The 16,143-nt window shown below is 41.8% G+C and overlaps 1 protein-coding gene across 1 annotated transcript in view; it reads left to right on the plus strand.

Moving 5' to 3' along the window:
* The first annotated feature begins 141 nt into the window (after positions 1-141).
* Positions 142-16,143, plus strand: part of tmx3b (thioredoxin related transmembrane protein 3b) — a 29,311-nt gene continuing 13,309 nt past the window's right edge. The window contains exons 1-13 of the mRNA XM_086066433.1: positions 142-242; positions 491-545; positions 784-823; positions 1,611-1,734; positions 1,806-1,851; positions 3,613-3,693; positions 4,202-4,301; positions 5,507-5,584; positions 5,883-5,949; positions 10,702-10,800; positions 13,583-13,640; positions 13,757-13,810; positions 15,375-15,431. Coding sequence (XP_085922559.1) covers positions 149-242; positions 491-545; positions 784-823; positions 1,611-1,734; positions 1,806-1,851; positions 3,613-3,693; positions 4,202-4,301; positions 5,507-5,584; positions 5,883-5,949; positions 10,702-10,800; positions 13,583-13,640; positions 13,757-13,810; positions 15,375-15,431 — 953 coding nt within the window. The 5' untranslated portion in view covers positions 142-148. The remainder of the gene's footprint in view (positions 243-490; positions 546-783; positions 824-1,610; positions 1,735-1,805; positions 1,852-3,612; positions 3,694-4,201; positions 4,302-5,506; positions 5,585-5,882; positions 5,950-10,701; positions 10,801-13,582; positions 13,641-13,756; positions 13,811-15,374; positions 15,432-16,143) is intronic.

Here is a 16,143-nt window from a genome sequence, read left to right on the forward strand (position 1 = left end):
ATTTTTTATTTATTTAAAGAATTGGATGTAAATTGTGAAATGCGACGTCACAAAAAAAGGTAAACATTTTATTTTTATGTGCGGCCACGCGCAAGCGCAGCAGCTCCCATCTTTTCTTTTTTTTTAAATGTGTGACGTCACCACGCGCATGCGTAAAACGGCTCCATTTCGCCGCTGTATTTCCGGCTCGCTGTTTCCAATCGAAGCGATGGCAGGACCGAAAGCTTCCCTGCTCTATGGAGGTACGTTCGCTCTTATAACGTATTCTTTTCCTTGAAACCCCTTCGCGTGTGTGGCCGCAACCTGCTCTCGGCTGAGAAGCGGCTCTCGTTGAACGCGTGGTACGAAATGATGCCGATGGTGATGCTAGCTTCTTTAGCCTTGGCGGTGATGCTTTCCTGCATTCGGGAGGTTTGCCACCAGGATGGGGAGGAGCTGCCGTTTAATTTTCTAACTATATGATTTGTATCCATCTTATTCCTCACTGCAGTTCTTGCCTTTATGAATTGGGAAGTTCTTGCCTTTGTGGAGGATCTTGACGACACGTAAGTGAAATGATTGAATTTTATAGGAGATTTTTTTTTCTCTGTGTGTGTGTGTTGAACATGAATACATGTAATTACAAGCATTTATTTCCTGGATGTTTTTAAATGAGCTTTTTTATATAGTACATTTTCAATAAAGTAAGCTCTAACTTTTAAGTATAAGGTTAACTTATTTTTTTTCCATTATTTGTAATTTTGGGTAATATTTGATAATAGCAAGGTGTTTGCTTTACTGCAGATTTAAAGAGACTAGAGTGAATGACATCTGGCTGGTTGATGTAAGTTCCAACGCACGCACGCACGCACGCACACACACACACATCCATGCACAACCAACTCCCATGCCAGGCCGGATGCCACCGGGCTCATCTCTGGCGGAAGTAGCAGCGTGCGTGGTTGAAATGGCTGGCGGGGCTTGAATGGAGGGTTATATTGTGTTTGTGATCAAGTCAATGACAAGCCATGCATGGGAGGGCAAAGCCCGAGGGGGGGCTTATGTTACAGTCACAGTCTCTTTTGGGTCTACAGAAGTGATGGAAACGCTTCTAATGCGAGCAGTAGTGTGAAGTTTGGGATGAGGCCGTCCTAAAAACACTCACGTGGGATTGGAAACAATATGAAAAAGACTTGCTTTGGTTAAAGTGTGAGCGGTCCCAAAAGAGCCATATTTATTGTAATGTTCTGGTGTGATCTTGAAAATGCAAATGGAAAACTGGGTCTTTTAAATGGCCAAATATTTTCAGACATACCTCTTAATTTTACAGCAATTTTTTTTTTTAAATTGCATTTTTATGCTAACAGTGTGTGTAATAATTGGTTCAGTGATACCAAATTGATTTTCTTTTCACATGGTTTTGTTGTCCTGGATAAAAATGAGTTATTTTGATTGTGTGTATTCTATTTTCTTGATTTAAAAAAAAACAAAAAACAAAAACAAACCTTGGAAAATGTAAAGCTGTTCATGTTAAATCGCCCCGAAGTTTGAACATGATCCCGCAGTGTCTGATTGGCTAATGGCGGTCCAGAACATGTTGTAACTTTTTTTGTAAATACGTTCGCCTTCAGTTCTACGCGCCGTGGTGCGGCTACTGTAAAAAACTGGAGCCGGTATGGCACGACGTGGGCGCCGAGTTGAAGCTCTCCGGGTCGCCGGTCCGCGTCGGCAAGATGGACGCCACCGCTTACTCGGGTGAGTCGCTTTTCTTTTAAGTGCCGTTCAACTCAACGGAAGAGTCTTCTGATTGTTCTTTTCTTCGGTAGGAATGGCCTCAGAGTTTGGCGTTCGCGGTTACCCCACAATAAAACTGTAAGTGCGAGAAATCAAGTGAATAATGCTATTCATTTGGAATCATGAGGTATTGGGAGGGGGAGGGGGAGGGGGGGGGGGGCGGGATCAATAATCGAAATGATCCTATTTATCGACTGTCTGTGAAACTGGTCAAAAAACTATATCATAAAGAGTTTGAAGCTAAGACCACGGTTTATTTTGAGGTCAAAGGGTAAAAAACAAACAAAGCCCAAATCCATTTCATAGCCGAGGTGTGATAATCTAATCTTTTAAACTCCGTATTTAGTAGCTGATCCTTTAACCCTCAAAGATGAGCTTTTGGTTGGTAAAGCAAGACCTAGAATTGAGGCTCCAGCTCTACAAGGTATAAACCTTTTGGGGAATTTGTCACGTTCAAGTAGCTAGCTAGCTAGCTAGCTAGCTAGCACATCTGTTGGGTTTGATTTGGAGTTTGCATGTACTTCAGATTTCTTCCATTATATATATTTTTTTTCACCAAAATAAGACTGAGACAGGGTTATGGATGGCAAAATTATAATATATTTTAAGGGGGTGGACAAGACGGTATAAAATTAGGAACCATTTTGGACAGATGAGACCTTCTTCCACATCCAGCAGTCAAGTCGACACAGCTCATTCTTTCTGGCATTGAGTAAAAAAGTTCACCTGAGAATATACATTTTTCTAGTTGTTGTGAAAGAGTTAATAATGTCCAGAATTAGGTTGGTAATTATTTACCATTTCAATCCAAACCAGCGCTCGCTGCGGTGATATTTATTTTCCCTCGTTCCTCTCCAAGCGTTCCTTTTTCAAATTTCCCTTGCGTGCGCAGCAGTGTTTGTCCTGGGTTCCTCTCGTGTCTTCCCCCCCCCCCCGGAGGTCGGGTCTGTAGAGACGCGTCCTTCAGGATGGAGCGGGCCTGCGGCGTAATCAAGACAAACCTGACTCGCAACATGTTCCCTTCCCTCTAATACTGCGACACCTCCGCATGCGTTGAATCGCAAGCGACAACGTTCGCACGAAATGAGCTTTTTCAGCTTGACGTATTAAAGTGTAGTTAATGTGTAAAAGGTATTTCTTACGTAAAGTTAGCGCTTTTATTGTGCTCCGTTTTGGGGGAAGTACCGTTCAAGTAGCAACCGCCGCCGCCGCCGCCCCCGCTCGCGCCAACCACCTGATTGAACCTTTTTCCCCCCACAGCCCCCGAGAGCATTAAGCCCTGTGGGCTGATGCAACCGCGGCCAAACAAACTCCACAGCGCGGTGCTCGTTTTAGCTCTTGTGCTCCAGTTAAATGCAGGTTTTTTTTAAAAAAAGAAGAGAAAAATCACAATAAAAATGAAATTAAATTGAAAGATTACCAAGATAATTAAAATAATTGAGATTTTTCGCCTTTTGGGGATAGAAAAACAAAAGATCTAGTCATGTAATAAAAAGTCTTAGGTGCAAATCATTTTGATTATTTTACAAAAAATATTTAACATATTTTGCAGAGGTGTAAATGTCCCGAGAATATGAAAATATTGTATTATAATATTTTTGCTGAAATAGAATGATTTATTTTATGATCTATAGTGTCTACCAGTCAGATTGTTTCCTTTTTATGAGGCAAATTCAAACTTTTTTTTTTGTCTTGCTAAAACAAACTACAACATTTTTATCAAATCTTTATGGGTCAAAGTTAGGTTCACAAATTATTTTTTTTTCCGACCCATTGCATCTGGATCCACAATACCTGCTGCTTACTTGACCAAACGATGGAATTGTGTCCTCCTTACAGATTGAAAAGTGACCTAGCCTACAATTACAAAGGTCCAAGGACAAAAGACGACATTGTGGAATTTGCCAATCGGGTGGCGGGGTGAGTACTGATGGAATGCCGCCATGACGACCCACATTTACAAGTAGGCAACGACCAATCGTGGCTCACCTGAGCCGTGATTGGTTGGTACCTATTTCCTCATCTTCAGTCGACAGCAAGTGGAAAAATTCGTTTTAATTGTACATGAAAAATAATGAAATTATTTCTGGACAAAAAAATGAGCTTTTTACTCCTGAAAATGGCTCAATGAGTCAAGTATCCCTTTTTAAGTTGAATCTGTTTCAAATCACCACTGGGTGGCGCCACAACCTCACAATGCAAATTCACCCACTGGCCACAACATTAGGACCACTTGCTCTGCTCTAATACTGTATAAACAGTTCTGATATTCAAATTGTGACCCGACTGAACGGTTAATCGCAGCACTGAGAATGATACAATTCTGGCAACAACATTTTTGATGCAGCTCTTTTCTCGTTAGCTGGTGTACCTAATGTTGTGGGCACCTGTTGTTGAACCCACGAATACCTGGATGACCTTTCCGCAGGCCGGCCGTTCGAGCCCTTCCGAGCAGGCAGATGTTCGAGCATATGATGAAGCGCCACGACGTCCTGTTTGTTTATGTCGGTGGCGAGTCTCCCCTCAAAGTAAGTGCCTGCCACTCGTGTTCATTTTATCAGCCATTTTTAAATGTAGTCTGTTTTAATTCCAATTTCAGTCACACTTGTTAGTTTTTATCATAGTTAGTCAGCCTCATCCCATTTTTATTTAGTTACCTTTTAATCGACTATAAGTAAAGCATTTTTGTCTTTATTTTAGTCCATGAAAACATAATTTTATTTGTCTAGCTTTAGTCAGGACAATCATTTTGCCCTGTTACATTTTTTTTTTTTTTTTTTTTTGGTCAGCCGATAATATTGAACATTTCCATCTAATCTAAAACTACTTGTCATAAAATGTTCTCTCATCTTTTTGATTTATGACAACTTCATACACATTTGCCGTATATCAACAAGTGGCTATTATGGCTCCAAGTTAGTAAGTTAGCTAGCGTTAGTTAGCGGTCGGATTAACATTGTTTGAATCAGTCGGTAAATCCAGGTCCAGAAAGTAAAAACTCTGCCACAGTTTGGCTTTAGCCCCAGGTGCTAGCTAGCTAGCTCCCTAGCAGGTAAACGAGCACCAGGGAGGGAGCTAGCTAGTTAGCACCTGAAAGTAAAAACCCTGCCACAATTTGGCTTTATCCCCTGATTATAGCTAGCTAGCTAGCTAGCTAGCTAGCTCCCTAGTCCGCACCCATGTTGCTTGTTTACCTGCTAGGGAGCTCGCTAGATAGCTAGCTAGCATCAGGGGGCCAAACTGTGGCAGGATTTTAACTTTCTGGACCCGGATTTGCCACTTCTGGTTTGAACGTTAACTTATAGCTGTTGCATTAATGTTGACGTTGCACTTGCTAGCGGCAAATTTGAAAGGGTACGTGTCGCTGCATTAGTGACAGATTAGCAGAGACAGGATTTTACAAAATTATCATTTTCATCTCGTCTTTGTTGGTGAACTAAAATGTTCATAGATTTTAGTCCAGTCTTTATTAAGTGAGCAAATTTTTCGTCTCGTCTTTATTAGTGGATGAGAATGCATACTGATTTAGTCCCAATTATTGTTTATTAAGTCTAGTCCAGTCTAGTTTTCGTCCGGTGAAAAATGTGTGTTGACGAAAAATATTTGTAATTAGTTTTAATTAGCATTAATTAGTATTAATTAGTTTTTGTTAACAAAATTAACACTGCCTGTCACCTAAATGTTTGCATGAAATGTAAAAATGGCCATTTTTTTTTTTGCATTGTCTTGGCAGGAGAAATACAACGACGTGGCCACCGAGCTCATCGTCTTCACTTACTTCTTTTCGACCTCGGAGGACGTCCTGCCGGAGGTAACAAATGACCAACAGATTGAACTATTATGTCACTCAAGCGTTGATCAATAAATTCACATTTGCATTGATCGTAAATATATGGGCATGCCTTTTTAAGTGACATTTCATCATCCGTGTGATATGCAAATTCATCATCTTGTCCAGTGAAGCTTGAAATCAGCGAAATGTGCTTAGCGTGGTTATTTGTCACTCTGCCTTTTCAAAACATACCTCAGCGTTGCTGTCCTGTTTAACATTCTCAGCGTGTAAACTGGCTTTTTTAAAGGAGACTTTTTTTTTTTTTGGTTGTTTTCAGTCTGTAACCTTGCCGGAGCTGCCTGCGGTTATCGTGTTCAAAGATGGCACCTACTTCACCTACGACGGTGAGCGCTGATCCCCGAACGGTGTCGTCTGCTGTTCTGTCGCTGTTCCCGCGCCTCCTCTCCTTGAACCGGGCTCCTCTTTCATCTTTCGTCACCGTGCGGCGAAGCCCCGAGCCACGTCACAGCGGTTTTCTCCCCCGGGCGCGCACCCGCATAGCAATCCGGCGTGGGAGCCGTAAATGAAATGTGACGCGGGCGAGGTCGGGGGAAATGAGATTCCAACTTTTCCCGGTGCCCGGTTTTGAAGCGCCAAACCGCAACAGTGTCATTTCACCACATTGCTTTAATGGCCGCTTTGGGTCGTCGCCGCCAGGCCGGATTTGACCGCGTCAGTGCCAATGTCCAACTCCGCCTCCGTTTGTTGGATTCTCTCTCGGCAATCAGGCTCATAACAGCGACGAGACTCACCCTGCGGGTTTTTAGTTCTGGGATGTCCTTCACTCTAGATAAAAAAAAAAAAAAAATGGCTTTAGGTGCCAAATGAATAAAGGCAAAGTTTGCATGTTATTACATTTCTATTGCAGCGAGTTTAAGCTTTATGCTTTGGATTTGTACCACAACCCGTTTTAGACAGAAGACTATCGCGGCCAGAGTTGGTTGCACCCTGGTTGCACCCTGGTTGCTGGCGAGGAGCCACGCACTCGAAGCAAGTTCTACTTCTTAAAGCCGCGGCGACTCTAAAGTCCAATTGGACTGTTTCGTCGCATACCAAACCCGTTAAAGCAGCCGTCACGGCCCTCGGACAGAAAAAGAGGGAGCGCCATGTTAGAAGCACACAAAATACACGGATAAAGAGTAATTCAATTCATTTTTATTTTATTTCACTCTTTAAAAAAAAAAAAAAAAAAAAAATGGGGGGGGGGACAGAAAGAAGTCAAACTTGTGATGTCTGCCCCTGATCAACACAAAATGAATGACGGGAAGCAGTCAACAAATTAGTTCAAAAGCATTATATATTTTATATTAGTAATTGTGCTTTTACATATTTAAAAAAAAAATACCGATAGACTGAGATGATTTGGGTTTACAATCCAGATTATGCCACAAACTGACACTTTGAATTGAAATATATCGTTTTTGTTTGTTTGTTTTGTTCTTTGTTTAGGGAAAAAATAGAAGTTCCTCTGAATTTCTACTCACTTCCCTCTTTTTTAATCTGATTTGCATGTTAATTGGTAACATTTCACGATGGGCTTCGTACATTATTTTAAGGCGGTTACCCTCCATCAATCCATTTTTTTACATTTGAAAGTTTTTAGTTGTATAAATATTGGATTAGTGTGATCTCTGTATCCGCATCCGAAAACAACTCGAATAGCACATTTCTGTAGAAGAAAGATGGGTTCGATATCGGTTTTGCCAGCACACTCCAATGCAATTGCTCTTGCCGAGGTTGGGCCCTAAATGTTGCCCACCCTGTATTGGTATCAACGCATACACTTTATCTGTGTCAGTTTTGACATTCCTCCTGCAGCCCGTCTAGGCAGCCGAGCGCTTGAGCCTCGAGTTGGTTGCGCCCTCGACCGCTCCGCTTGCTGACAAGCTGTTATGCACTTGGAAGCTTTTCAAGATCTATCAACTCGCCGTCTTCTTTCACACCAAACCCGTCCAAGCGGGTCTTCGTGGACATTGAACTGAAAAGTACCTCGAAAGGTTAAGACACACGCGCAAACCCTTCTTTTTCAACTGCGTTGTCGCCGCACCGAGGCTGACAATTCCTAGAAAACGCAACCTCAGATCGCCCCCCCCCCCCCCCCTCCTCCCCTCTCGGATTCCAAGGCACCGCTCTCATTCTTGCGAGTATGAAGTGCCGAGCCACGCCGTCTAAATCCGTCCTCTCATTTTTGCACGAATAATTCCGCGGCGCCTCGTTGTTTAGCTTTCACAGCTTTAGCGCACATCACAAGCCGCATCATCTCACCCCCCCCCCCCCCTTCCCAGTCTGAAGGCTGCTGTTAACATATAAGAGTAGAGCGCCGAGGCTCATGCATATTTAATTTCCCACAATCCTTCACGCTACAGAAGCTGTCGCTCGGCAGGGTTTGATCAGCAGCCGGACGACGACGCGTCCGAAGGGTGCAATGAGCGAGAAGGTCGGCCCGGATGCTGCTCGTGCTCGGGAGGAGGCCGCGTCGCCGTCAAGACCGTCCTCGTTATCGCTCGGCTTAAAGTCTCTCGGCTAATCTCGCTGCCGTTTGACTTCGCCGCTCCTCCTACGGGAGCGTACAAAACGCAGCCAGCTGCGAGGCGGAATTAGTTTGCATGCATTTACGGCGGGCACTTAAGCGACGGGCCGCCTAACGCGCCGTGACAGCGACGACAAGGACGCCAGCGCGCCTCTGAAGATGATAACGCGCCGGATCGTAGTCAGTGAAGATGACGAGGCCCGCGTTGGAAGCGCCGCGATTGGTTAGAAGTATTTATAACATGTAAAATTAAGAGCTGCTGTGTTGTCAGTTAGTTATAATACAAAACAGTAATCTAGAGTTTCACCATCCGCTGTAGAAAATACACCCACCACAAAATAAACTTTTAATACACAGAAAACAAAAAAAATGTTTACAAAATGTTCTTAATTTTTTTCCCCAAATTTTTTTGGGAATGTTTTTCCTTTATATATATATATATATATATATATATATATATATACACGATTTAGTGTCTGCGACAGGAAAAATAATAATAGAATTAGTTAAATATTGATATGAATAATAGAAACAATATCAATCTAAATAAAAAAAATCCTTAAATTTATTATTTTAAAATTTTGTTGTATTTTATTGAGGAAATTATATACTGTAGTAAATTACATTATATTTGTATTATACTGTAGTATTATAAATATTTTAACGGGTGTCAGGCGATTCAAATTTTTTATCATAATTAATCGCATGACTTCAACCCTTGTTAGCATAAAAGTAAAAAAATATATATATATATTTGAAATATGGCTGCATCTTTTAGTCATTGATACAGTAATTTCATAATAATTCATAAAATTAATTTAAAATTAAATAGATGTACTGTACTGTAAAAAATGAGTTGTGTTGAGGTCATTTTTCTGCCACTAGGTGGCATAATTGCATTTGTAAAACACAGCTCAGCGCGTTTTTTCTTTTCTTATTAAGAGCCATCTCATCTTTAACTTAAAGTAAATTCTGCACATTTTTACCATTGTCAAATACAACTTGACCACAAATATATGCATTATTATGACATTTATTACTGCAAAATTTTGACGTGGACGTGTCTGCTGCGTTGCGACTGGGATTCCCTCAATACAAGCTTCCCAAGTCAGGGGCGTTAAAAAAAAAATTGTGACGTTAACGGAACTTTAAATCAACTCAAAATGAATGCACTAATTTTGGCACCTCCTATTTTAATTACAAACCGCTTAACAACAATCAGCTCACAACTTTGAATCATTATTGCGCAAGATGTGACAGTTTGCTTCCTTGTAGCCTCTGCTGCCGAGTCTGGATCCGTGGCAGTCGGCTCCCGGGGGTCTCGCGTCCCATTAACCTTCCTCCTTGAATATGTCAAAAAAAAAAAATGCATTCTGAACTCTGGCAGGCTGCATGGAGACGTTCGAGAGCGCCGTTGTCCGGGTTTGAGAGAGGCTCAAATGTGTTTCAAGGTGAAGCAGATGCAGCGGAGGAGGTGGGAGGAGGGGGGGGGGGGCGCCGTTGAGCGGGGGCTTTCAGCTCGCTCTGGGGGAAGGAAGCACGTCTGCCTGTAAAGTCAGAACATCTGTGGAAAGAATGCGCTGGAGTCGACTCAGCAGCTTTCGGCACACAAACGCGGCGTTCATATCCACGCCGACGATGACCTTGCGTTTGTTACAAATGAAGCTTTTTCAAGCGTCGTGTTCACGTTGGGCCTTCTGGTGAGGCTCCCCCCCCCCCCCCCCCCGCCTCGCTTAAAAAGCGTGTCAAAGTCATCGCCGATCTTGTAATTACTCTCACGGTGGCCGTGAGGTTATGATAACTTATTAGGGCGTCATAATGAGGTCCCCGTCGCCCCTTTTGACGCGCATAATGAGCGTCCCATGAGCGCTTTTTTTCAGATGTTCCCCTACTATTTTTATCCAGGGGAGCGCCATCGGCTCCACATGTGGCCGCCAGATGTGCGAGTGGCAACATGCGGCGCGTTACCCATTTACGTACACACACACACACACACACGAAACCCTTTCTTCACTGCGTATTCCTTATTTTCCACAGTGCCTCTGTGTTGAAATAAACGGCTCCCTTTCATGCGTTTTTCGGCTAAAACACGAGCGCTGGTGTCCAGGCGGCAATAGCGTCTCAGGCTAACATTGATTGCGGGATTAAAAATTACATTTAGCTAACAAATACACACGCACGCACATACACATACTCACCCACACACGCACAAAAAAAATTAATAATAATAATAATAATAAAAATAATAATAATAATAAAAAAATAAAATAAATAAAGAGCAATGATGATGACATTTCCGAATGAACAATACTGAGCTCTTAAAAATATATAAATAATAATAATAATAAAAAAAACATGACATTTAGTACACGGCGAGAGGATTTCGACACTGACAGGAAGTGAAAAGTAAAGACAATGACCTAAGACACCGATCGTGTTACCGATTACTCAACAATGCCTTCATATCAACACGTGACAACTTTTTATTTCTATAAATCTCTGCAAATTTTGTTCTAACGCGACTTGCGCCGTATTATTAAACAAGGTCGTGTATTCTGTGTTCCAGAGTACGCCGATGGCAGCCTGACCAGTTGGGTCAACAGGGAGCGCTTCCCGGGGTACCTGCAGATCGATGGCTTCACACTGTATGAACTTGGAGAAACAGGTACACGAATTCCTTGTTTGTCACTGGGGGGGGGGGGGTCACGTTTCGACCACTCCCGCAATACGTGAAATCTGCGTCTTAAGTTGCGATGACATTTTTAAGCTTCGTGCTGATATTGAGTTGGCCGGCGACTAAAGTGGAAGTCAACATTTCTTGACAATAATATGTCATATGCGACCTCACAAGTCTAAACATGACATTCTGATTAATATTACATTTGTGGAATTAAGAGTCCAGCCATTTTTATTCCTCTCAGGCGGCGGCCATTTTGCCACTTGCTGTCGACTGAAGATGGCATCCATGTTGCTCGGGTCTCAGGTAACAACCAATCGCAGCTCGGCTTCAGAAAACAGGTGAGCTGTGATTGGTCGTTGCCTGAGCAAATGGGAAGTCATTTTCAGTCGACGGCAAGCGACAAAATGGCCGCCGCCTGAAATGAATAAAGACGGCTAACTAACGCACTATTAACCAGAATACCATGTTTAGAGCAGTGTGGCTGCATAGAACACATTATTGTCAATAATTGTTTTTCTTGGGTTGACTTCCCCTTTAACTGGCTAAAGCGCCGGCCGCTCCGCGCGGAGCGTGCTGGCGTGACTTCAAGCGATCAGCGGGTTAGCAAAGTGTGTTTTGTGTTTACACGATTTTGTTAAGCGACGCGATTGGAAGAGCACCAGAGGCTTTGTCCATCCTCGCCCCATGCTAACCAGGCTATAATGAATTGGCTAATAATGTTGACATTGTTGTAATTGTGTAACTTAGGACAGTGTCTTTTGCCACGCGAGTCTGTTTGGAAAAATATCCAATCTAAGTACAGTAAAAAAAAAAAAAAAAGTGCAGTGAGCCGCGATACACCGAGTGACGACTGTACTTTTTTTTTTTTCTCCCCCCCCCCCCCCCCAATTTATTCCGAATCATCACAGCCTCGTGTCGTTTAAGGACATTTCCTCCTCCTCAAATCCATAGCATGTTGCTCTACTTTGCAGACGCTCCCTCCCACAGGAAGTCTCCATCTTAGCGCGAGCAGCGGTTTAAAATGAGGCTGCGCGCCGTCTAATATTAGACGCAGCAGCAATTTCAGCTTAATGTGCACCTTCCTGTGACGGGCGCTTTGATTTTTTTGCCGCTTGTCTCACCTCGCCAGCCCCAACGAGATGTCCCGCCACCCGCGCACAAATGCTTTCTAATTAGACCCGCGCCGATTTTAAAGATGGAGGCTTTGAAATCGTTGGTTAGATGTCGGAGGAGTGTGACTTTTCTGTGTCGCCAGCGGAATAACATTTTCCGCTCGGCGGCCCCCCCCTCCGTCAGCCACGTGACGTAACTCGTACTGACACTAAGCGGGGCGTCCATGTCTAAGTGCCCGTGTACCCGAGCCTGGCCGGTGGCCCGACCGTGTCCTTTTGGATCCCTTTTGAGGGGCGAGGACTGTGAAGCAGACCGGGATCATTTGCCTACTCGCAACATCTTGAGAATATTCATTACAAGAAATACTTGGGTATGACTTTCCATCAGTAATACGAATGCAAACACCAAATTACCTTTAACAAGAACACGTTCTGTCGCTTGAGGAAAGTGATGAAATTTTTTTTAACAGCTAACTCGTTTGCTCCCAAAAACGTATTTATACGTTTTTCTCTGTTCTATTTATGCAAGAGCATACAGAAGGCTTTGATGCAGCCTCTAGCCTGAAGAGGTTGCTTAAAGCAATTGTAGTTATTACAAAACGGCCAGCGGGTGGCAGCAGAGTATAAGAGATAAACCAGGGCCATGTTGCAAAAAAGCTATTTTCCCCAGTGTTTTAAACAGATTTGTGAATAAAATGTTGAAACTCGGCTATATTCTAATGCTAATTGCTGCAAAACGGAAACCGATACAAATATGCTTTTTTTTCCTGATGAAAGAAGAGACTCAAATCCTACTTTTGGTAGGTTCCATGTTTTTGTAGCAATGGAACACAACATTATGTGGGACTTGCAAAATCAATCAAAATTCAGTAAAACAGCCGGGGGCGAAGGGGGTTGCTTCAGTGAAAACGGCTGCGAGTGAATGAGTTAAGCTAAGTTAATGCCTTTGAATGTGGGCAAGGCGAGCCACAGTCTATGCATGTTGTAAAAAAAAAAAAAAAAAAAGCATTACGACACCACACCAGATTGTTTTTATACAAGATGAATAAATCGACTAAAACATGTTGCAAGAGTGTTTTTTGTTAGAATTTTTTTTGGGCCCGTGAAGCCCTTTCACACTCTTTTGTGATTTCAGGGCTATGTAAATAAATTTGACTTGAGTTCATGCACTGGATTAGAAAAAAAGCAGGCAGGGCATTTACATCATGATCTCATGCAGAACAAACAAACGTGCCTTGGTTGTTCTCATTCTTTATTTCTTCTCACTACAGCACCGTTTATGCGACATGCTCGGCTTAAAGCCCTTGCAAAAACAAACGCTTCTGTTTTGCTGCTAAAATGCCTCATTTACCAATAAAACTGGCAGCACTACAAGTCACCATCAGGGGGCACTCCGGTCACAAGTGGCTGATGAAGGGGGGGCCTGAAGAGGTCCACATTCTGCGTTTTCTCACGGATTGATCCTGTTTACATTGAAGGCTTGCAAGGATGTTGTAATCAATCTATCCTTTTTCCCACCCAGCTAAATATTAACGAATAAGAATAAGGCTCACTTGAGCATCTTATCTCCCTCGCTGTTGTCCTCTCATCTGCTCCCCGTGATTGCCTTTTTGTAATCTGCCAGCCCGCCCCCTTTTCTGCCCCCCCCCCTTTAGGCAAACTGGTGGCGATTGCAATCATCGACGAGAAGGACCCCACAGACGAGAGTGGCAGGTACACTCGCACCTTTCAAAGTGCACGGCTGTCCAATCAAGATAAGACCCGCCGACAATTTCAGGGCAGGTTTGCTCACAATCTCTCTCTTTTTTTTTTTTTTTTTGTTTCCCCAGATTAAAAGTGTTGATTCAGACGGTTGCCAGGGAATACAGAGAGCACTTTAGCAGGTATGTCATCCAATTTGTTGCTTTATTCAGGGATGTTGTGCCCATTTTTCATTTTGTTTCCGTCAAGGAGGCAATGATGCGGCATGACTGCTCCCAAATATTGGCGCTCTTTTAGCTGTCACTCAAAATCTTTTTATTGTTCCCTCCCTACAATTCAAGAGCATGCCAGCATCGTTCTTTTGTCCACATAGCCTGAGGACCATCATTTTATTGGACACTTTCGACCGAGGGTGTCAAACTCATTTTATTTTATTTTATTTCAGCGGCCACTTTCACCTAAATTTGATCTCAATTGTGGTCTGTGGCCAAATTATCTTCAAATAACGACAGGTCAAAAATATTGCCTGCTTTTTTTCTGTAAATAATCCCATTTATTATTATTTTATTGCAGAGTAATCTAAAATTTCATAAAAATGAAAGTGCGCCATCCAGTGGACAAAACGGGCAACAATAGTTATTAGTTTTGTGAAAAACTGCAGTTTGTGTTCTGTCCTCGCGGGCCATATTGGACCCCCTGACGGGCCGGTTGTGGCCCGCGGGCCTTAGGTTTCACACCCATGCTTTAGTCTGTTTGAGTGGGGCGGTCCTGTCTAATGCAAATGAGCCACTCTTCACCTCGCTGCCCGCTACTGGTGGGCCAATGATGCGCTATCATGCTCGGGGGCGGAGCTACTGTACTCGTTGAGCCCCAACTCTCAAATTTTGCGATTAGCAACGACTGTATTTTCCGCTTGAGCCCGGTGGCAGTTTGTCTCCAAGCGATCAAAGCACCTGCCGATGAATGTAGTGTGGCGGCTGTTATTATGTAAATTAGCCACGCGGCGACATCACATGATGTGGCAAAATTCCTTTCCCACACTAGGCACGACTATTTGGATCCAAGCAGTTAAATAGTCCGTTTTCCATAATATGCCACCATTTTTTTTGTAGTTGGAAGTGGTCTGAATGCTGCCGCAGTGGCGATCATCCGCTAGGAAAGGTTGCGCTCCGTTTGCGAAACTTTAAGCCTGAGAAAAAAAAAAGTAATTACATCTCGTATCTGCATACGTCCCCGGGTCCCTTAATGGACATTCAGATTGAGACTTTTTATTAGCGTCATTCCCACGCCGCCTGGCACTTGTCAGCGAAATTATCAATAAGGCAGAGTGATGTTTTCTATTGTGTTCACTGGATTTATGACTCGCTCCCGTCTCCTCATAATTTTGTCATTGACACGAGCGCCGCCGCCATTATGTGGCGCCCGGAGGCTAAAATGAATAGCGAGAGCGCACCTAATCTGTCAGACAGACTCCTGCTGCAGCCGTTTTTACCTGGACTACCCACAATGCACTCCGCTGACACAATCAGATCCTAATTGAATTCCTCATCCTGCCGCCATTGTGGCGATTTATTCCTGAAATCAGTCTGGGGCATTTTTCACTGCTGGTTCATGCAAATGGAGCAGAAGTTTGTTTGCATTCCGCCGAGACGGGAAGTTTACTTTAGTGTTGTGTGTGTGTGTGTGTGTGTTTTTTGTGTACATACGCTTAAGCCGCACTTAATTAATGTGGCCTTGTGTCCACAGAGACTTCCAGTTTGGCCACATGGACGGGAACGATTACATCAACAGCCTCATCATGGGGTGAGCAACTCAAGTCGGCCTTCTTCTCGATGGAGGACCGAAAGTGGCAACATTTGAAAGAAATGAATGACTAAATATTTAAATAAATAAATAAATAAAAGTGAAAATAAAAACTATAATTCAAAAATGAGGTACAAAATAAATAAATAGAATAAAAAATACATATATATATATATATATATATATGTGTACAAAAATAAATTTATATATATATAATGTACAAAAATAAATTTATATATATATATATATAATGTACAAAAATAAATTTATATATATATATATATAATGTACAAAAATAAATTTATATATATATATATATATATATATATAATGTACAAAAATAAATTTATATATATATATAATGTACAAAAATAAATTTATATATATATATATATATATAATGTACAAAAATAAATTTATATATATATATATAATGTACAAAAATAAATTTATATATATATATATATATATATATATATATAATGTACAAAAATAAATTTATATATATATATATATATATATAATGTACAAAAATAAATTTATATATATATATATATATATATATATAATGTACAAAAATAAATTTATATATATATATATATATATATATATATATATATATAATGTACAAAAATAAATTTATATATATATATATATATATATATAATGTACAAAAATAAATTTATATATATATATATATATATATATATAT

The sequence above is a fragment of the Leptonotus elevatus genome, chromosome 21, assembly GCF_054856555.1.
Source record: "Leptonotus elevatus isolate MCC_2025b chromosome 21, RoL_Lele_1.0, whole genome shotgun sequence".
In the NCBI taxonomy this organism is placed as follows: domain Eukaryota; kingdom Metazoa; phylum Chordata; class Actinopteri; order Syngnathiformes; family Syngnathidae; genus Leptonotus; species Leptonotus elevatus.